The sequence below is a fragment of the Brienomyrus brachyistius genome, chromosome 10, assembly GCF_023856365.1.
Source record: "Brienomyrus brachyistius isolate T26 chromosome 10, BBRACH_0.4, whole genome shotgun sequence".
Lineage (NCBI taxonomy): Eukaryota > Metazoa > Chordata > Actinopteri > Osteoglossiformes > Mormyridae > Brienomyrus > Brienomyrus brachyistius.
The window spans coordinates 12,185,485-12,209,169 of NC_064542.1; the positions used below are offsets into that span (position 1 = coordinate 12,185,485).

The 23,685-nt window shown below is 44.3% G+C and overlaps 1 protein-coding gene across 3 annotated transcripts in view; it reads left to right on the top strand.

Moving 5' to 3' along the window:
* The window catches only part of glra1 (glycine receptor, alpha 1), a 50,839-nt gene that overhangs the window by 19,604 nt on the left and 7,550 nt on the right, over window positions 1-23,685 (top strand). For all 3 annotated transcript variants that reach the window (XM_049028875.1, XM_049028876.1, XM_049028877.1), the window contains 6 exons: window positions 3,339-3,406; window positions 7,587-7,810; window positions 10,863-10,945; window positions 12,385-12,522; window positions 15,245-15,459; window positions 18,331-18,477. In XM_049028875.1, the coding sequence (XP_048884832.1) occupies window positions 3,339-3,406; window positions 7,587-7,810; window positions 10,863-10,945; window positions 12,385-12,522; window positions 15,245-15,459; window positions 18,331-18,477 (875 nt within the window). The remainder of the gene's footprint in view (window positions 1-3,338; window positions 3,407-7,586; window positions 7,811-10,862; window positions 10,946-12,384; window positions 12,523-15,244; window positions 15,460-18,330; window positions 18,478-23,685) is intronic.

Genomic DNA, 23,685 nt, shown 5'->3' on the forward strand with positions numbered 1-23,685 from the left:
TTTGAACCCATAACCTTCTGATCAATGCATAGCAGCCAAACACCCTGAGCCAAACAATACACCATGAAACATTTTTTAAAACACTAGGCTATGCCAGGTGGTTTCCAACTCCATGTAGGACAGCATGGATTTCAGTCTGTCAGTTTTGTTTTCAAACTCAAGACAAAAATTCTGGTGAACAAAAACTGAACAAGAAAGCTAAATCAACCAATATACTTGTAAGATAAAGCAAAACAAAATGGCAATTTAAAAAATAACCAAACAAAATGAACTATAAAACAAGAGCTTTAAAATGAATAAACCCCAATTAGTCCATATACAATATATGCAATCCCATTAAAAATAATAGGGATCCAAAAAACTAACGTTACTTAGAACCCTAATAACACACTGCAGTACAGAATTCACACCAACGTAAAACAAATAGACTTTGTCAGCATTGATACTAAAGTTACCCCTGCTCAGGGATAGCCTGACCAAGCACGAGGACCCCTTCTACTGAGCCCGAAAGAGCACACTTAAGTAAGTCTTACGTATAAGAGATTTCGGTGAAACATTCAATTAATAACCCATGAATCAAAACCCACGCAATAATAATTCCACTTGTACATCAAATCGGTGTGTATATTTATATAGATTTAGATACAACCAGAGGATATAAAAACCAGTGCAATGGCCGACTTTGGAGGAGATGACACTGATATAATGTGGTTTCTATAGTGAATCACTACGGAGTTATATTTTCACTTCTTGCTGATGGCGATGTCAGGGAGCTATAATGAAACGTGCTAAATACAGTAAAGGCGCTCACAACCTGTCCTATTATTCACCTGGAATCATGTTCATTTCCCCGGATAATCTCCAGTTTGGTCCTCCCCGATTCCTCTCCCAGCACAACCGAGCGCATTTGTCAAATGACAGGCATGTAACATAGCATTTTAGCTCTGGTACCATTTATTTCTGTTAAGTCCAATGATGCCGCGTCATATCCCGGTCCTGTCACCCACTTTTTAAAGTACATGTCGTTCGGCTTATGTGGAGGTGATTTCTGCTGTGAACACCCTTCCAATCTTGCAGATGTAAAATAAAATTATAAATTGAACTTTACTGCCTCATGCTTTCCCTCCATAAAAGGTAGACGCGACAATGGGAACTCGGCGCATAAATAATAAATGCAAAGGAGTCGTTATGGTTGTGCTGAAGGCAGCGGCATTGTGCACGTTTCCAATATAATTTAATTTCTGATTTATTTCAGAGAATGACTTTTTCTCCTCTCTCATCTTCCCGGGAGGCATATCGAGCTTTCTTTGTTTCTCGATAAATCAATTTCAGGCCTACATTAAAACCGGGTAGTCCTTAGGATTTAACACCCGATGGAGGACGCATGTTGAATCATAAATTGAAAACATTTCTTTTTTAAAGCGAGAAGGGAAGAGGGATCACTCCTGCATTTAACATTTGCTACATTGGACTGATGTCTCTGCATTGTTGTCCCGAAGTGTTTGTGACTTTGAATCCCTGGTTCGTTTCAAAGCTGATAAACACGATGCAGTCGCTAAAACCAGGGCATCGTGTCTAAATCCAGCTATTTTAAGCCACTGACCGTCTTCTGTGCTCTTTAATAAAGCGTTTGAGAACGCAATGCAACCGGTAATTGGATAACCGGATTTAAAAAGAAGGATGATGATTTAATTCATAATTAACCATTTATATCTCTTCCAGAATATTTTTTTACGTAGAATAAAAGTATGCATTATATAGGTTTCGCCATCCCTTTCAAATTTAAATATAATTAATGTTAGAAACAACTAGGCTTAAAACTGTATTACTTAAAACATTATTCTGGATACTTTATTTTGGGAAATGTTGTCCAAGGTAGGCTTATTCAATCGGCATTTTGAATGAAAACTAAGTTATTTGTATATTGTTTATTTGCATTTGTGGGTACAGTAAATAAATTCTATTGATATAAAATATAGGGTAATCCGATTTAAAAATGTGAATTCTGTGGGATGGACGTAACAAGAAATTGAGGAAATGGAACATTACTTCCATAGGGTCTCTGTTTCCCGGAAGTTGGATGCCACACACACCCCAAGGCGGCTGGCCGCCCACCCCCAAACGCCGCAGATCCGAGCCGCCTGGACGGCTGATGAGTCCGGTCCCCCGAGCGGAGAGAGAGACGCAAAAAGCAGTCTGCTGCCTTTTGATCTCCCCGGGAGGGAGACCAATGGCAGAGCAGCCCGATTCCCAATACAGCCTCATTTATCCACGAAAATGCCCCGAAAGTTGACTGTGACACTTTTCCGATAGCGCTTCAGCAGCAGCGGTGCCATTATACCCATTATAGTCATACTCATCTATAACTAACAGACTGGCTGGTTTTGCGAACCACCGCTTCTTTACTAGAGATCGACTTTTTTCCTGCGGTCGAAACGCGCAGATATTTAAAAATATCAAGGAAGCGCAGAACTTTTCCTGACGATGCTTTCCAACCAGGTCCTTCCTGGCGCAAAGTCACACATTTCTATGTGGTGATGAAGTGAAAACAGGCTTAGCTGTAGACACAATCCTTAATTATTTGGATAAAGGACGTCGTTTGCGGTTCTGGCTCGAAAAGCTCATTATTATTTCGCAGGCTTTTGTTCTTCAGCATTCCTGCGTTAAAATTTCCATTTTGAGCCCAATTAAACAGACTAGATCGAATAGGCTTGGATTCTAGCGCATAGGAAGGTAAATAAAATAGCTTATTATTATTATTCTTATTATTAGTACTGATACTACTATTGTTTTTTACATTTGTTTTGGCTATTTTTGTGGTTTTTCATTTTTATAAATATAATTATTGTATATATTTCGAAATCCACGGCATGTCTGGCGGTGCTCATTTAATGGGAAATGGATCATTTAAAACATGAAGAAGTGATCTAGTCTGTTCCTTTTTTGTATTAGAGAAAATAACCGCAATGAAAGCTTAATATAGTGGAATGTTTATATTATTATTTACTACAGTCACATACCTGTTCTTGCTGCCAGATTCTCTAGTTCAAACATGGGCCATCTTAACCAAATATTGCTCGGTTGATCTTTAAGCTGGTTACCTGAAAACCATGTTATTCTTAAAAGATTCCACCATTTGAAAAGTGTCTCAGAGGTAATGTACTGTTGTAGTTCCATTATGAGACTTGAGGACTGTTCGTTAATTTACGCACTACCCCGGTATTCTGTAGGAAGGTTTGATATCACATATTTGCTGTTGTGAATGTGAAGCATATCATGCAACATTTTTCCTGAGCTTGGTCCAAGCTATTTGCTTTCTCTCTTCTGCATTTCCACAGGTCCTCCAGTAAATGTGACCTGCAACATCTTCATCAACAGTTTTGGGTCCATCGCTGAGACAACTATGGTGAGTGGAGCTCAACCTCTGTCTCAACCTCTGTCTCAACTTCTGTGTACATCTCACAGATTTTCGAGAAGCATTCACTCTCATATGAACATGAACCTTGACGTTTTTAATTCAGTGTTGTGGGAAGTCTACAGACCACCTATATAGTTCAATCATCATCTGGACATAATTACCCCAAGGAGTCACAAGCATTTGCACATCTCCAAAGGACAAGATTACTTTTTTCGATCACTCATCTTAATCAGTGTGTGATTTTATGTGTGTGATTTTATAATAAAGAGTCTTTAATAATTTGGAAAGACCTTTAAATCCTTTTGACTTCCTCTCGTGTTTTTGTTGGTTTGGGGCTCCTTGCAGGTCCTCAATGGCTATGTTCTTGAAGACCTTTGAGGGTATACCCTCAGTGTCTACCTGTAATGCTCTATGAACCTGAGCTATCTTGAGAGATTACACAACCAAGCAGAAGCTCGCTAGGGCTCCTGGTCATAGTCTCTATAAGAGCAAGAAAAGTGTGAGAGATCAGACAGAACGCTGTGTTTCCCTGCAGGTCCCAGCGTAGTCATGGTGGGCTCCTGAGATTCTTGTTCAGTCTGGAAACGAGAAGCCAGAACTGGTGATCCTAGGCAAGGCTGTCAATAATGCTGCATTCCATTTGAACTTGGAACTTGGAAATAACGAGATCCTAGTCAGAAATTTCAGCTGGGAACCTTGAAGTCAGAATTCCTACCCGGAAAGTCAGAAGAATCCACACGATCCCAACCTCAGAATTCAAGATGGCTGCACCCTTTATCAACAGAAGTTAAAGCTGTAGTTTTATACTCTTCATTAGCACTTTATTTTATTTGTTGCTCATTAAATTGTTCGGACACACACAACACTGTCCAACTGCTATCTGTGGATGGGTTCATGTGGTGTTTTTATGCACAAAATACTGCATAATGTGTTGGTATCAATTCAAATTGCTAACAATGGCTAACAACCAGGCTAGAACCGAGGCCCGTTTCAGAGAGCAGGATTTCTTATTTAGCCAGATAACTTGTCGGATTTAAGGTAGTCTGGGCTAAATGTAAGTGAATAAGGCCACTTAAACTGCGGTAAATTAAATCCGATAAGTTATCTGGCTAAGAACGAAATCTTGCGTTTTGAAACAGGTCCTTGGTATTGCTAAATGGCTTTCTGGCTTGCTGTACTGGAACACGGTTAACTTGAGTGTGATGTCATTCGTAGCTCCGACTTTCGACGTCTGAGGTGAATGGAATGCAGCATAAATCTCAGCTGTTTATCCCACGGCAGAGAGCCGTTTTCCTGGCCTCAGACCACAAACCGCTGTTCACCGCCATTGCCACTGGCATCTGCCCGGCCGTTCTAATTGTTTACGTGGGTTTAAAGGCATAGGCCTCCGGGGAGAGTAGTGTGGCTATTTAATTAGCTTTCCGGACCCTTAATTTTCTCGCAGCGATGAGAGTGAGGCGGGAGCATAAATCTGTAACTCTTGTCATTTGTCACAAGACTTTGTGGCCATATCGAGGGAGCTGCAAAACTTTTTAAAATCTGCCACAGTTGGGAGTGGATTTGGCCTTCGGCTCAAATCCCATTATGAGCTGTTGTTATAAATCAAACTCCTAGGCTAAGAAAATCACGTCAAAAATATACTCTATGTATATTTCCTTTTCTTGTTGCCTTGGGTGCAGATAAATGGACAACACCTACTGCTACATGATCTCCAGCTGTGCCCATGAGTCTGTTCCCCAGCCTCATTCTTTCAGGCTTTAATGTCGCACAGAAAGGATATGGCACAGAGCAGCGTTGACTGTCTTCCTCTGCTCGTCATGCCTTGCTTCTATGTTCGGCAGATACCCATAAATTTGTTATTGGGAGCTTTTAACGGGGATTGTGTCTCATCAGGAATTGCTCACATTTGCGCTCACACAAATACACACACACCCTGCACTCGTGGCTTGGCAAAGGAATTCACGATTGTTGAAGGTGGTACCATGCAGCTTTTCAAATAGGGCTGATTAATCTGGTTCCCAGGGCCTTGAATATGCAGGTTAATTTAGCCCCTCAGTTGAGTTGAATGCTGTCAGAGATGGTGTGTTTGCTTATTGTCTGCGCAACGGCCCCCTGGCGCACCACAGTTTCCGTAGTGCGAGACATCGTATTGCTAAATGCCTTTTGAGGTTTTACCGGCATTCCGTTAATGACAGATGGTCCTGTCATAAATAAAAGGAAAACATATTTTTACAGTTCCTAAAATTTATTAGCAGTATTTAAAAAGAAAAAGTCAAAAAATCTTCTGCAAGAGGGAACACTAATGGAAACAGGAGAATATTTTGAAATTAGCTCTAATTAGCAAGGTGACGTCGGTACCCTAATGATTGGGCTGTAGGTAAAGAAATGGCTTAAGAGGAAACACTGTCCCCAAGCCAGAGGACACTAACATGTCACAGGGTGTTTGACAGACAGAAGACACCTCACCTTGGAATATTGGCTGGGACGGTTTAGGTAATGATATGGATGATTTCTGTAGGAATGGTCCCTCACTCCTTTTTGTTTTTCTCCTCCCTAATCTGTAGCCCAGTTTAACGCAGTTTTGCAGTTACATTTCACAGTGAAGCGTGTTACTATTCCTAGCGAATTGACCCTTTTGCTTGGAACAGGTTTGATAAATGTCACTGTTATGAGAAAGGCACCACAGGTGTAAATATTTTAAAAGTATCTCAATGGTTTGAAGGTAATGTCAGAAACAAGTTATTTCTTATTGGGCAATGGAGAAGAAACCTAAGGATATTGTTTTCAGTAGGTAAGATCACTCATAATAGGTTATAACGAGGATTCAACAGCTCGCATCGATCACCAGTATCAGTTTTCACAAGCCAGTAAATGTCAAGGTGTATAATTAAAACTTACACGGATGGCTTGACAGAACGTCTCTCAGTAAATTTGTTTTGTGTTTATCTCCATCAGGTATGCAAATTACACTCTTATTTTATGGGTGGGGCTCTGATTTATTAAGCACTGTCATTCAGACATGCCCTTGGAGAAATTTCATTTAAAGATACAGAATAATCTTCAAGGGATTAGTGTTGTGATATATTTACAGTATGTTCTTAAGCAGGAACACTAAGCACCTATTCCTTCAGGTTCGTTTCTTTCTGGTTGTTCCTTCAACAGCAATCAGTCACTTTCCGCTTTGCAAAGTGGAAGGAACCTTTTCACCAATGTGAAGGTGCAGCAGAGACTTCTACAGATTATCCGAAGGTTTCATGATATATCTCTCATTTGGAGGGAAACAGTCGTCTGTTGTCAATATGTTAATTTGTTTGCCTGTGAGGATTTTCACCAAAGCACCACAGCTGGTAGCTGAAAGTCATCAATACCGAAAACAGATGCCTTTTGGGTGCTCACTCGATTCATCACTGAAGTATGTCTTGTGCACTGATGCATTTTATGCGCATTTATTGAAAAGATGGTCAGGAATTCAGAGACTACCCTCTTGTCCCAGCAGAAAAGTGACTAAATGAATGGAGGTGGAGTTAATCCTGTATAGGATCAAAATCTAGAAATACTCGGATTGCTTTTATCTTTTGTTCACCAAACTGAATCCATGCACCAAGAGTGACTTAATCAGTCACTTGACAAGATTATTTGATAAACTCCATGTTTTTAATGCTTCAAACTATGACAAGGTGACAGGTTGTAACTGCTTGACCTTCTGTCCTCCCTGACCTTGTTTACGAATCCTCTTTCCTTTCGGTCCTTTTTGTAGAATCCAGTAAATTACCCTATAAGTTGGCAGCAGGCACAGTCTGACCTTGAGATTTGCATGGTCATGTAGACCAGCGGATAGCATGATGATTAAGGATGTAGCCCTATAACCGGAATGTCCGAGTCCCGGAAGAGACTCTACAGTTGTACCATTGAGTAAACTGCTTGAATAACTGCAGCAATATGAATGATCTAAGTAGCTTTATATAACAGTGCTTTGTGTAAGCAGTACACTACTATTACTGTAACAATATTCAGTTCTGTGCTTCCAACCGCAATTAATCATGTATAATTGGTTTTGTCTCAGAACTGATTATTTTAGCTCCCTTCAACAACGGTAAGACCTTGGGCTCTCCATTCCTGTCCTCTGTGTGCTGATTTGTTCCCTCTTGCGTTCACTTCCCTGCTGTAGGACTATAGGGTGAACATCTTCTTACGGCAGCAGTGGAATGACCCGCGGTTGGCCTACAGCGAGTACCCGGATGACTCCCTGGACCTAGATCCCTCCATGTTGGACTCCATCTGGAAGCCTGATCTGTTCTTCGCCAACGAGAAGGGAGCCAACTTCCACGAGGTCACCACCGACAACAAGCTGCTGCGCATCTCGAAGAACGGCAACGTGCTGTACAGCATCAGGTAGCCGCCTGCACCAGCAGCACCACCAAGGTCTGCCATTTCAGTCTCAGACTTCACGAGGGATTCTGTTCTGTCTCTACATCAAAGTGTCCAGCCCATTCTCCCCTGCCTTGTTACCCCATCTATCGACCAAGCATACGTCCTCTTTGCCTTTTTTTAAAAGTTAAAATTGGATGTTATTTTGATTAATCTCCCTGCTCCTAGTATCTTCATTAAAAAAACTATATTCCCCATTATATTCTGCCATGTCACCTGGATCTGTTCGCTGGCCTAAACAGTTTTACATGGTCCCTATGGAGCAAAAGATAGCTGTAATTCATACAGAGTGACCAAACTAATCAGTAGTCAATGATATGTTTTTAATTGGTGAGTGACAGGAAGGGACACTCCAGGGGCCAATCAGATTTCAGTCGAGATCAATGCCCCTGTGACCCCGCCCCTGTATACATGCCAGTTCCCATAACCTCGTCTCCATTATAATGACTCTGTCAAGGGGCCCTTCGTTCATAAACAGCTCACGTCTACCCCTTAAAACCAGGCCATCTTCCTTCCCTAAGGCCGAGCTCTGCCAGTCTCTCAGTCGTCTCTCGGTAACACCCTCTCATATTCGCGGAGGTTCCGCACGGCAGCGGCATCAGCCCCAAAGGTGCCTGGCTTTTGTTTAATATCCTAGCTTGGGTCTTCACCGCTATCTTTGCTGCCGGGGCTGGATGCTGGCAGGCGGCAGTAGCAGTGTAGGAGCACCTCCCCGGCCCCCCCTCTCGAGATTACTGCAGGAGCCTCGTTCATCAGTTTACCCTCGTCCCTGAACTGACAGGTGCTCAATTAAACTGCGGCAGATGCACTGAGCTGTTTTGGAGGAAATTGCTTATAAATAACAGCGCTATCTGGCCCAGGGAGGGCGAAGTTATCGCCATGGCACCGGTGAGGCAAGCCACACTCTTTGGTCCTCTTCTCTATTCCGACAGGAGTGTGTTTGGCCTTTTCTGTGACAGCAGATATATCCCTACCTCGCAAAAATGTGTGAAATCTGTGTGGTAATTTTTCCCCGTTGTGACAATATAGGGTTTAATGTGTTTGCTTTGACCACAGAGACGATCTTACGGTCATGCTGTCTGCGGCCTGAATCAGAACTGGCTCAGTACTCAGTATTCAGTATGGCTGCGTACCTCCTCAGAGAATTTTAGAAGCGTTTTTTTATCAGACATGCAGTTAGAATTAAATCCGACTGAAAATCAAACCCCTTCGAAATCAAATCCCCAAGCATGTAACTCAGACCAATATAAATGTAGTGTGGACTTTGGTTATAACTTGTAAACCTCTCAAAGTGGTTTTGATTTTCAATATTTGACACCCTTTTCTCTGGGTTTCTCTGGACTGTGAGGGGGTCGTCTGCAGTTGAGAAATTCTTGTTTCTTGTGAGGAGGTTTGAAAACACTGTAGTGAATCAGAGAGGAGAGCTGAGACCTCATTCGCTTCGTGGCGGAGCTGTTGGTCCGGCTGACTTCATTTCATGTCAGTCTGAGCACAGGCCCAATGCAGTTTAAAGAAAAATTCCTACTGATATTTTTTCATCTCACTCGACAGAAAGTCCATCTTGCTTTATTACTTAGATAAATAAACTGAACGTTATAATGTCCTGTATTCTGACAGGAAGGCAGGCATAATACCAACCCACTTTGATTCAAACGCATTTCCCTTTGTCTTCTACTGGTTAGAATGAAACAGGGGGAGAATGGAGGTGCCAGACATGCATCATCATCATCATTATTATATTTATTTGCTTGTTTTTTTATTTGTTTGCTAGTTATTTACTGTTTATCCATCTTCTATCCTGGTTGGCCCAGACAGCACAGGACACAAGGCTGGGGTACACTCTCCTTCTCAGGGCACATACACACGCAGCTGTGGTAATAATACAATTTAAATTATTGGTATTACTGTTATTAACAATTCAAGAATCATAATTAACATCGGGGGCAGTTGTAGTCGTTGTACTAATAGTTAGAGTGCTGATGAAAGAGCATAAAAAATGAATTGTCTTGGTCAGTCTGTTTTTAATTAGGTATTTAATCAAGACCATTAAAAATGTATGCGTTCGCTTGTCAAGTAAGAAGTGAACAGGGGTCATGGAGATGAGACACTGCGACTGAGATTTACCCTGTTTGGTTTCCTGCTCACCATGTGGCATTCTGGGAAATTAACAGGAATTATGCAAAGCTCAGGACATGTATTAAAGAGACAGAGCTGAATTTTAGAGGTGGACTTGGCAAGGTGGGGTTTGGGGATGTTAAGGGGATTAGTAATAGTAATATTAGTAATTAGTAATATATCATTATTTTTTATAACTTAGGAATGGATGTTATTCAGTAGTTTTGTATTCTAGTCAGCAAGGAGAAGTTTGTGTTGGATTTTACTGCACTGAGAGCATCCATTTACACAGGGTGATTTAAGCGCACAGACCTGGTTTTGTTCCCTGTTTAACTCTTGCTTTGTGCAATGAGATGCTGCAACTCACCTTCCCCCAGGCTCAGCACCTACACTCACATGACCACATGACATTTCAGAGAGTGAAGTGGACCCAGCCATATTGTGGTCCGCACGTGACAACGTTCACCTTTCAAAGAACAAGGTGGACTCATCGACATTTCAGTTCCTACATGACTGCGGTAGCATTTCACAGAATTAAGTGGACGTTTTTGTGTTCTGATCTATAGATCTCCATGTGAACCTAGCTGGACCTGTTTGTGTTCTGGACCATAGATCTCCATTTGAATGTAGCTGAACCCATTTTTTGATCTCGACACTATGTGACCCTGTTAACGTGACACAAAACAAAGCTGATTGTCGTCTTTTTCGGTTGAAGTAGAGTGTTTCCGAAGATTAGCATCCACCTACTCAGTAAGACATAGAAAAACAGCACGTGGGTTTTCCTGGTTCACATCATCTCACTTTGTCGGCTGAATGTTGAAACTGAGGTCCTGTATCTCCTCTCCATTGACCCCGTTCTCTCCTTAAACCCTCGTCTGAGAACCGAACGTGTCTCCTACAGAATAACCCTTGTCTTGGCCTGCCCCATGGACCTGAAGAATTTCCCTATGGATGTCCAGACGTGCATTATGCAGCTGGAGAGCTGTAAGTTGGGCTAAGTGGGGAGATGGGGGCTTTGGTGCCAGCAGAGTGGGTGATGCTGCATGTCCTGTTGGGGTTTGCTTTGTTTTTTTTAAAGACATGAGCCCTGCAGGAGAGATAGGAGGTTACTACTTATCAAGTAAATGTCCTGCTAATGTATGTAATATACGCACATGCGAATATTTACACATATATACAAATACAAAATCATGGATAAATGGGTTTATATGTAAATCATATTAATTATTTTAAAAGAATTTTCCGGTCAGAAGGGCATCAGGTTCCCTAAAGGTTGCAGTAAAATATCAGCACTGTTGGGGGAAAGCAGTGAGAGTCATAGAAAGATGCGGAAATGAGGAAAATACACCTTCCAAAGGCAGGTGAGACCATTTGAGAGGTTTGGCTCTGATGAATAGTGTTGGTGAGGTCAGTGTGCACCAGTACACCGAAGGAAAGAAAGAGATTAGTGTCAGAAAGATAGACATCAGCTACAGGACTCAGCAGTGAAATATAGTGCAAAAATGTCATGGATGTAAGAAATGCCCTTAATAATTAATCTTTTCTATTTAATTAAAAATGAAAGGCTTTACCTTTTGATTTGCCCTTATATGCAACCACGCACAAACACATATTCAAATACACATACATATACACGGATATGCACACAGATAGATGTACATATTTGTGCACATATAGTACTATGAGAAAATCTTACAGCTATTTATCTAGGTAGTCCGTATATATTTGCTCAGAAAAAAAACGCAATTTAACATTATAATGTATGCAAATTAAGAGAGACACGACAAAAACTACCAGGAATTTCGTTCGTTCTTGCTGGATATCTTGCTGGATGGTTAGATGAACACCACTTCAGCTCCCAAACCTCTCCTCAGGGACACCCCAGCCATTCCATGCATTTTAAATTACACCACTAGCTCGCTTAATGAATTAACTTAATTAAATAACTGGATGAGGTATCGAATAACCAACATGGTATGCTAGTGGTCAAGTAAGAAAATACATATTAAATACTCGCTGCAAATACTTGGGTGACTTTAGGAAAGGTCTTGAAATGGATAAGCTGAAGCATTTTGACCAGAGATGGAAATTTCAGGCCCAAAAAGTAAAAATCCAGTCCAAGATTTTGCTTCAACCAGCCAGTTGAGTACTCAGTGACTGTGACTCTTTATACTCAAATGGTTGGTTGAAACAAAATCTTGGACTGGATTTTTACTTTCTGGGCCTGATGTTTCCACCTCTGATTTTGACTGACATAAAATCATATGCACAGTACTGTATATACAGCTAGATATTAAAACACGAATATAAACATCTATAGTTATGTATATATATGCACACACACAAGCAGACATTCCCATACACACATATAGCTATATCTGTTCATGTCAATCTAACCACACTTACGGATCCTTCCCCCTCAGTTGGATATACCATGAATGACCTGATCTTCGAGTGGGACGAGAAAGGGGCCGTGCAGGTCGCCGATGGACTCACACTGCCCCAATTCATCCTGAAGGAGGAGAAGGACCTGCGGTACTGCACCAAGCATTACAACACCGGTGCGTTACCACGGCGACCGCATCCGCTGGGCATGAGGTATAGAGGAGGGTCCAGCGTCAACCCAGTATGAAACTGGAAGATGAGGAGGAAAGAGAGAACTGAAATGAGCAGCAGTAATTTTTAAATAAGTTTCGAGGAACTTCATAGTGTTTTTTAAGCGTCCAGTCACTAAGCTGAGATTAGCCCTAGTTAGCATGCATGCGAGACTGGTAACCGTGTAGGAAACAGGCTGCTAATCCGATCTGATGGTAGGTGAAACATCCACACGCTTAGAGGGGATTTAAAAACAGACTCAGGTTCTTAATCTCGGAATAAGGCTGGTACTCCGTTCTCAGTCGTAAATAAGCCAGAAGACAAAAGAGTGAAGGGACAGGCATAGATGGTCGATGATAGGTCAGGACACTGCCTTCTGGGAGATGTGGCAGATGTTGGGAGGTGGAGCATGAAGGTGGCGGTTTGACGGAGAGAGACGCAGAAGATGTCTCCTGTGAAAGTAAAAATCTACTTTCCTTTCTCTAAATTCTGCTCAGCACCAGGCATGAAGTAAATTTACCTGACAGGATATGAGTAAGATGAAATTCCTTTTATTAAGACAGAGTGCACTCTGGAGTTAGCAGCAAAGAAACAGAGTCCTCCCCCCGGTCCAAAGAAGCAAACCCCCGAACAAAGAAAATGCTTAGATTTTATACATTTCTGCAACTTCCCTTAAAAGGCAATCTTCTACCCCATTGGTCAAGACAGGGGCTCTTGTCCATGCACAGAATGTACGATGACCTCCACCTACATATTTGCTTTAGACTCACCACCAATCACCACCAGTTTGCACCCTTGCTAGCTCCTTACATGTTAAACAATAGTATGCAATCAAGCAACTCAAACTACCCATATCTCACCATATATTCGGTCCATTAATCTATTTCTTTACAACAGAATTATTAGACCATATGATCCTCAAAAAAGGTGAATATAGCAAACACGTCAGGACATAAGCCTGTTTGTCTCATCTGGATATTTCCCATTATCTTCCTCCGCGGCGTTGAGCAGCCTGTGTAGCACGTCCCATCCTATCAGGAGTGGAGGTTCCGATTATCTTCACAAACAGGCAGTTTCAGCTCCAGGTTTCAGGGTCAGCACAAGACACACACACATACACACTCTTCTTGCCTAAGGCCGAAGACACTGACAACAATCCCACAATGCACCTCTCCCCAGCCCTACTGGAATTTTCCTTCCACACTCCGTAATGCCAGGTGGCTGAGGCTTCTCCCCACAACAGGGGTGAATCCAGCTGACACACACCGGGGGGGGGGGAGGCAGGGGTGGGTAGTATAAAAGGGACCATAATTCATACAGAGGGGACAACTTTATTGTTAGCCAATGATTATGTTTCAAATTGGTGAGTGACAGGGGTGTGGGCATTCTGGGGGCCAATCAGCTTTCATCTGGGGCCAGTGCCCCTGTGGCCCTGCCCTGGCATACATTCCTGATGGGGGGACAGAGTTCCTTCACCTTTATTTCATTGTAATCAGATGCCAGCCTCACAGATGTAGCGCAGTTATATATGTAGCCCCCCGTGGCTTGGAGGTGGTAATGCTGCTACGGCAACTATCCAATATGAAAGGGGTGGGTGTGTGTTTGTGTGTGTGTGGGGGGGGTGCCTTAGGCCAAACATCGATTTTTTGGCTGTCACATTCATGGACCTCGAACATAAAGCTGCAGGGGGGTGTGGGGGCATTCATCAGCAACAGCCCCCTCCCCCCCCAGCACTCGGTGATAAACCCCCACTGGGCATCGCCATGGCGATGTCTTATTAACAACGGCCTTATAAAACTCCTCAGTCCCCTTCGCTCGTCTCTCTTCTTTCTGCCCCCCATCCCAGGGGGGGGAGCGGTTGCCAAGACACAGAGTACAAGTATTAATTTTGTTGGTGCACTGCAGCCTCACCTGGTGGTACATCATCGGCGTCATTTATTTTCCTAATGCAGATCTGATTATCCGGTGAAAGGGGTCACATCCTGCATACCTCTGTTTCACCAGCATCCCCCACCCTGGGGGCACCGAGTCACTGACGCTACTCATTTATTTTTTAATTTTAATTCCCTGACTAATGAATAATCTCTAGTCTCTTTCTCTGCCCGCAAACCTCAGAGGGTTCAGCCGTCTCCGTGGCAACGCATCCCGATCGGGATGGACAGGATCTGGAAGCGGCAAACGCACGTTCTGACCACCCGCTTCTGATCTGGGGCTTAGTGACCATCAGGCCCGCCAAACATAATTCTCAGGCCTGGGACAAAATTCCACTGACATACAACCCCTCCCAGCTGGCCCTGTCCTGCCTCCCAACCCACTCCCTCCGGATGAGGTCCAGGCAGACCTGCTGTCTACCTCAGCTTGGTCAGACAGTGCTGTCGGTATGAGAAAATGCTGGCAGAAGCTTTCAGCTGCTTCAGTAAAAAAAAAAGAAAATACCCAGTATGGGGAAATTTTTTAGTTCTTTTTTTCTCTCCCTGTTGGAAGACATTTGGAAAAAAAGGCAGGGATCTGCCTGGCAGTGGGCAGTGGGATGGAAAATTAGCTTTCATGGAACCTGAATGTGTCTTTGTTCTGGATTTGAGGGTCGCAGATGCCCGACACTAACTTACTAACTGCACAGATACATGCGGTAGGACCAGTGGCATGCACGTTTTTCCATGCTGAATCGCTCTCCGCTCCACCCCACAGGGAAGTTCACGTGCATCGAGGCCCGGTTCCACTTGGAGCGGCAGATGGGCTACTACCTGATCCAGATGTACATCCCCAGCCTGCTGATCGTCATCCTGTCCTGGGTCTCCTTCTGGATCAACATGGATGCCGCTCCTGCCCGCGTGGGCCTTGGAATCACCACCGTGCTCACCATGACGACCCAAAGCTCCGGCTCTCGTGCCTCCCTGCCCAAGGTGACAGACTTTGATTTATCGTGTCTCTTACTCTGAACCAGGGTTCAAATTCTTCCACCATCTTTGATTCTCGTTTCTGGTCTAGCGTCTCTGTTCCTGGTCTGCGGTCTGTTGTTTCTGTTCCCTGATTTCTGTCCCCGATATTTTGGCTGCTATCTCCGCTGTCCTTGCACTTGTGTTTTCAGCAACCATCTCAAGGACGCCGGCAAACTGAGTGCAAACCCAGTGGGCCCCTTGGTGCTAGCTCTTGGCAAATATTAGTTAACTTCCTGCTGAGCTCTGAAAGGTCTCAGGCTCCGAGTTGGTAAATTAATATTCAAAACGAGCCTTTTTCTCCCAGAAAGAAAAAGTCCTGACGCTTGATGCCCTAACCCTGAGAGAGTCTTCCAACAACCTCATTTTCTCTGCAGGATTTACAAAATGTTTTTTTTTATTATTTCTTAACCTACTAAGTTGGGAAGTACCTCTTATCTCTTCCTCCTTAGCTGCAGAGACGTAAAAATAAAGATATGTCATCTACTTTTGTGTTGTCCGAAAGTGTTTTAATAAGAGTATAAGCTAAACTGTGCTCCCTCAACTCCGCAAAAGGTCAGACAGGAGCGGTACGGCCTTGTGGTGCTTCCTTTTGCCACTGGACCAGCAAAATTGCTTTTGCTGGGAAGGCGCCCCTCCTCCATTTGGTCTGCTGATGTCAGGTGATTCATGCTTTCTGAGGAATGATCTGTAATTCCTACTCGGTTCAGCTGTCGCCGGAATGATGCGATAGTGCTGCTGAGAGCAGAGGCGCATGCACGCAAGAACATGGTGACTCTCACACTCGCACACACACAACGACGCACACGCCTACACTCCTATAGTGACACACACAGACTTATGACACACTCACTCACCGGCGTATGCACACACAAACAGTGACATACACAAGGACACACACACACACCCAGGTACACACACAGATATACAGTAAAATAGGCCCAGCAAGCACACACTCTGACCTAAAAATCCTATCCCTCACACTCAAATATAGCAAAAATATTGACATTGCTGCATTTGTGGGTACTTTCCATTGACTCTGAGTACAGTGTAATTAACAGTCGCAGATTGCAGATCATTAGAATTCCAGAACTGGTGAAAATTGTAACAAAACACCTGGAAAGATGTGATATTTTTATTTGAATTTAATTTTAGTTAAATAGCTGTGGGGACATCCCCAACCTGCCTTTTCGTCCTGGGTAAATAATGAAATCTCCACTCAGACACACACACGCACACACACACACACACACACACACACACACACACACATACATGCGGATAGATGGATGTGTGAGTCCACCCACTGAACTGTCCATAGAAGGCTCCCACGCTCAGCCTTGTCTCCCCAACTTCTCCACCGGCTCATTCGGCCGTGCGATTCGTTCAACGCGGGCAGAGGCCACTGGAAAATACGCTCTCCGGGAAGGTCAGGTCTTGCAAATTTACAGCCGCGTCGTGGAGGCATTTCTAAGCTTATTAACCCCTGAGGGATCCGTCCACACATCCACCCCCCATGCTGCTTATCCAGAAGCCTTGGCGGTAAAGAACACACTCATGTAAAATATACTCATATATATCATAAATATCATCAATTCATCTTCATACCACTAATCAGGGTTGTGGGAATCACAAATATCGTATGTATTTTTGCTCCCTGCCAGACGGTCCACATTTTTGCTCCCGTGTGTCCCCTAGGTCCAGTTTAAGAAACACTGCCATGAAATATTATAATGCACACTTAGTAGGAACTTCATTACGTAAGCCTAGCTAGTACCAGGTACTTTAGGACCAACTTTTTACTCTAGAAATGCTTCAAAGGTAGATGAGTTGAGCATTTAGAGAAGCCTTTCTGCACACCACAGTCTGGCAGCTCTCCTCTGACCTTCTGTCACTAAATGCCTTGTCTATGACCGCAGACATGCCATTGCCTAGATGCTCATTGTTCATCACATCAGTTCCTGTAAACCCCAGACACTGCAGTGTATGAAATCCAAGGACGGTGGCTCTTTCTGAGATGCTGGAACCACAGTGTCTGGCACCAACATCTGTGGCCATCACCAAATGTTCCAAATCACCTAGATCATGTGTCTTAGGTGTTTTAATGCTTAAGGACACAGTAACTGAAAGTCTTGACCCCATCTACATGTCGTATGTATCCAGTTTTACTGTTTGGAGGAGAACCTGTACCTGTAACAGTGCATGCTGTATATTAGGCAGGCTTTATGCTGTAGTTTTATTAGGTATTTACCTGTTATTGGCTATTGACAGGTCAATGTCTACTGCAAGTGGGTGGGATCCCTCCTGCCTTTGGATTATCATTCTCCCCAAAGGCATGTTCATAGTTGTGATATGGTTTACTTTAGGATTATGATTATATTACACGGAGTAACGATGTAATTTAAAAACCTGTCTATAAAATCCAGAAAACCACAATTGTAAGTCTGCGGGCTGATTTAGGCTGTTTTTTTACCATTGTTCCTTTGCATTATTAATCAAACCTCACGCCAGGGCTGTTGAGGTCAAGGAGGAATCATTTCAGCCAGTCAGACTTGGCTTCACACAGGTTCGATGTACTCATGGATTTCCCCACATTTCTTGATGGAGGAGTTAGACCTTTTCACTCCTTGACTAATGCTATCATCCAAAGTGACTAATAACTAGGTGCCACATCCCAGAAACTACAACTGGAACCCTTGCAGAACTTGACCCAGCAACCTTCCGGTCAGGAGTTTCATCCGTTAACCATCCCGCTGCTTAACAGGCCGATGCTCGGAGCAGATGCATTTGCTATCTGGGCCTCGTTTGTCACAAACGGCCGGCTTGCCGCCCCTGCAGGTGTCCTATGTGAAGGCCATCGACATCTGGATGGCCGTGTGTCTCCTCTTCGTCTTCTCTGCCCTGCTGGAGTACGCCGCTGTCAACTTCATCGCCCGGCAGCACAAGGAGCTGCTGCGATTCCGCAGAAGGAGGCGGCATCTCAAGGTGAGTTGGCCCCGCCCCCCCTACTTCCTCCTCCTGACACCTCCTTCCTGTTAGAGTCAGCTGCCCTATATTCTCACAGAATATTTGTCTTTCTAAAGATAGAGGGTCAGTGTGTGCGGGCGTGCAGCTGTGTGTGTCTTTATGGTCGCGTTTAGCCATCCCGTGGGGAGAAAAGCCTGAGAAAACAGGCATAGTGCAGAGTCCCAACCACAAATACAAACACATTTTTCTTCACACCTTCAGCCGAGCTGGTCCGGGAGCCACTGAAGCACTACAAAGCCAGTGGTCTTGTGTTTATGTGTCTTGGGTAAAGATGGAGTTAAGTCTCAAATGCCAGTTCTGCTTTTCTGACTCGATGGCCTTACACACATTGGACTCCCCTGTGGACCCAGCTTGCGGCTATCAACCTGGCCACCCCAGGTCTCATCAGATGCCATCAATAGCTGAGGCGAGAGGGAGCAGCCCCCGACTTGCTTTGTGTTAGCCTCTTTGTGTCACATCAGAAGGACTTCGACTCCTGGCCCAGGGATGGAACGTCACGGGTGTAATTCAGGTCTGCTTGGTTTGCATTACCAACATGTTCTTGTCTTGCCTGGTGTTTGCAGACGGGGAGTTTGGCTTTAAAAAGCGGCAACCTTGTACTGCTTCACCTCATCCAGAAAGCGGAGCGGAGAGTCGAAATCATTGACAGTCCGCAAGGAGGGTCTAGTGCAAGGAAGCCCCAGGGAGAACATCCCAGGGGCTGGATAAAATCAAAATAAAAACGTCCCCCCCCCCACCCCCATACTGTTTCCCAAGTACTCATTCTACCGGCAGTCGTTTGCATAGGAAAACTGATGACAGCGACAGTTTGTGGTCTGTTCAGTCTATTTTGGCTGGCGTCCCAAATCTCCACTGTAAATTATCCTTGAAATGAAAACATGACATCCGTTTCAGAACAAGACAATCGTTTGAATATTCCCTTTGAAGGTGGTTCAGGGAGCGTGACAGTTGGCTAAGATACCGTCGATAACTCGGCCTGACACGCCATCCGTGTGGATGGACACCCCCACCACGTCAAACCTCTTAAGAACAGCATGAATACCGGAAAAGCCGGGAATAATCCTGAATCCCATTGTCGCGGTCCCAAGTCCCACTGTGGGCTGCTTGTAACAGGTAAAGATGGATTAATCTGTAGCCCCTGGACTCTATGAGGTCCGACGACCAAAAGCTGGTCTGGTCGGCGAGAGCATTTCATCCACAGCTTACAGAAACCAGCAGAGCCACTGGATCTGACTGTGAGCAGTAACCCAGTGTCGAAAAGTCCAGATTCCTGCTGGATGTACTCACTGATGCTGACGTTAGCTAATAAGGGAGATTTGCTGAATAGAAATCTGGACTGTTACTGCCCAGAGAAAGAGAAATTAAGGGAGCTGTAACTAGGGGCCGATTACTGCATGGGCTACATCCAGTAAAATCAGGAACCCCGGCCAGCAAAACAGGGGCCCCGGCCAGCAAAACAGGGGCCCCGGCCAGCAAAACAGGGCCCCGCTCCACCTTGGGAAAAAAGGAAGAGTTGAAGTCAAATTTTACCATCTTCACCACCCCACAGTCAGCGAACTGGTGGCAGAATATTTACGTGGCATCATTTTAAACTCTCTCTTTCTCCTCTTTCGGTGAATTTCTCCTCTATCATGAAGTCGATGTCGACTCGAAACAGACGTCTTTCCTCCTGCCCATTACCCCGAGCAGCCGACCTCTGCTCATCTTCTCCGCCTCTTTCTGCAATGAGGCCATTTGAAGGCTTCACAACAGCCCACGGTGGCCTGGGAGGGACGTGTGATTTGGCTTGTGTTTAGGTACGAGGCTTCATTGTCCTCCAGGACAATAAAACAGCAATCCCTTGGGAACCTCAGGCATCCCCCCTCCCCACACCCCAAGACCGTGGCGTCCCGGTAATACGTAGCTCGTACGTCCCCCTGCATCTGCTCCCCGGAGCCGTAGACGTACTGGCTGGTCTAGGCTCAACCACCGACCCAGCAGACAAAGACACGCCTACCCAAGACCCCGGCGACAAGCCCCGCCGTGTGATTATGTATCGTCCGCGGAACATTAAATTCCTCTAATGAGAGGCGGGGGTGGCCGGGCAGAGCCGGGGGGAGTGCGGCACCAAGTCGCGTCCACAGCCGGCTGCATCAATCCTCAGAGAGGAATGAGACTCTGCCTCAGAGGAATCGTTTCTACATTAATGCTTGGTCCCTGGTGTCCTTCAGCAGCCATCTGTACCCAGAACCCCCAAGAGGACGCTGGACTCCATTCCCTGTCTGGCAACCTCTGTATAGCGCCTTTTCAAATGAACTTGCTTGACGATTATTCCCAGTCTGGCTTATACCCTGAGGGGGGTAAGAAGTCCTCCATTACGCCTCTTTGACTCCATCCGTCAGCCTCAGTTGCTGACATATCACTGCTCGTTGTTAAAAATCTGTTATTTCTATAGCAAAGTGATGGCCTTTTTTCCCCCTGCTCTCCCAGCCGTCCTTTGAAAGAGGAGAATGATTCTGGATGAAAGAATGGGAACTCCCCCTGCTGGTGGGAAGGGAGAAATGCAAACAACTTTAGCAGCACTGCATTCTGGTGGGGTGGGGGGCGGTGGCTAGGAGGTGACCAACATCTGCTGGAGATAAACAAGCCCTGAACAATAATTTAATATCCTGGAAATTAACATTTATATTGCCAGTCTATATTTCCGGAGTTAAACGCCTTTAATAGTGCTGTGGAAGACAAGGTAATAAAATGGAAAGCAAAAAAATTCTTTAAAAGTTACGCTTCAGTAATCACATGAATTAAATAGCATGAACGAAGCGAGTTTGGAGAAAAAAATTATCCAGGGAGTCATCTTCTCGTGTGAAGAAATGGGGAAGCGAATGGCGACAGCATTCGGGATGGGAAGTAGGGCGTCGGAGATTCAGTGAATAGATCACGATCACAGAGAGCGCGACTCTTCCATGAGGTCCTCCTGCTCTGCCGCCGCTCCCCTCCCACCCCTGGATGAAGGAGCGGGATCTCACTGCCACTAACGATGTGAGTCATTAAGGAAAAGCCCTTGATTGATCTGGGATAATCGAGTCGTTAGGGATGAGCTTCCCTCCGGGGACTCTGCGGCTAGGGATAGCTTTGTGTCTAGCCTTGTAAGCCTGGGAGATAAAAGTGAGGACTTTACCTATAAATCATTACTCAGAGGTGACTGATGATCTGTCTTTCCTGTCAGCGAAGCAGCAAAATCTCTATAAGTGGGTGTGTGGAATAGCTGGTGTCTAGCACACACACACACACACAGACACACACACATGTAGGGTAACGCTAACTATGACAACCTTAACCCTCACCCTGCCCTAACCATAACCATAAGTAACCAAGCAAAATACAAGAGTTTTTGAATTTTTAGTTTTTTCATAGCAGTCACTGATTTTTATAAAATAGAGTTTTCGGAAAAAAACGGATATTTATCACGTTATGGGGACATTGTGTCCCCATAAGGATAGGTATACCTATGTGCGCACACACACACACACACACACGCACACATACCTGTACTCTGTGTCCTTTCATATCTATGGGAAGCCCCTAATCTCAACAACGACAACCCTAACCCAGCCCTAACCCTTTGTGTGGACCAAAAAAATGGTCCCCACAATGTCAAATTATCAGGTCTCCACAATGTAGCGTATATCTGCCCCCCCCCCCCCCCCACACACACACACACACACACACACACACATAAACACACACGCACGCTGCACTGCAATCTCCTTTTTATTCTCTCCAGAATGGACATTTCAATGCCGATTCTCCCCAGTGCCACAGCACAGGCGAAATCGCTCCTTTTATTTTTGTTGTCTGTAACTGGAATTTAAAAGACCCCCATGGTTCTGGCTTTGCAGGACTCAAAACACCCAGCTGAATTAATGAGCAAAACTGTGAGGTATAAAAGTCACTCTGAGTAAAACTGTCTCGTATGCAGTCAGTCATTTCATTGGCTCCCACAGCAATTAAATGGCCCCGATTCCCCCTGATTAGAATAATCCTGTAAAGCAAATTCATAACATATAAACGCCTTTTTTCATGTGCATAGGAGAGAAATAACGAGGTGGCTGATGTGTGACTCCACTCTGCTTATCTGCACATGGGTGATTTTTTTATGGTTTTCATACTGCAGCCAATATCAGAGGCCAGGACCACCTTCGCCGAGACGACATGACTGAATCCATGAGAATTAAACACTCTGAATCAGCTCAGTGAACGCCGTTCAGGCTGAATTTAACATGCCTGACTTTCTACGTCAAAAATTATGATTACAACCTGGCAGAAACACTAAAGGAATGTGTTACATTATCCTTACCTTAAGCACCTACGCCCTGCGCTAATTTGTGGCATATTTAAAGGTCTAAAAGCTTGGATTTCATAATTAGAAGTGATGTTCCCGGTGTTTTTCAATGCTCAAAAATAGCTTGGGTTTATCCTGGTTTCTCTGCGGTATTTGTGATTTAAAGGAGAAGTCATTAGAAAAGTACAAGGTGGCCCTCCCTTATTCATACACCAACCCACCCCCACCCCCCAAGCTCCCCACCCCGTCGTTTGCAAATGAAATTCAACGGAATGCATTCCAGAATTATTCATTGCGTATTTAATACATTTAAACACACATAAATTTGTAGAATGGAATTCATGGGCACACTTTAGAATCGCTTATTATGTGAACATGTGTGATGGAACAGAGAGAAAGTTTACAATTATCATATCACAGACTATAATTGGTGCCGCTAATGTGTCTGTCATTAATTATCCACTTACAGCCCCCCCCCCCCCAGTTTAAAAAGAAGATACACACAGCGCGAGAGAAGGAAGACACTGATAATCCATTTTGCACATTGTCTGAGTCAAGGAATGTGTTTTAATTGATTTCTCTTTAATGCAATACTCTGTGTCTGTCTGTCTGTCTGTGTGTGTCTGTCTGTCCGTCCGTCTGTCTGTCTGTCTGCCTGCCTGTCTGAATCTCCAATACGCAAATAGAGCAGTTAGAAGCACAATATAATAATCATTCCTGCGCAATGTGGCTGCTGCTTATATTTTCAGACATAGCTGACGTGAATTAAATAAAGACAGAAGGCACTCGTGGGAGGGTTTCTGCAACATGCGAACTGGCCTTTTTTCTGGGGAGTTTCAGATTTT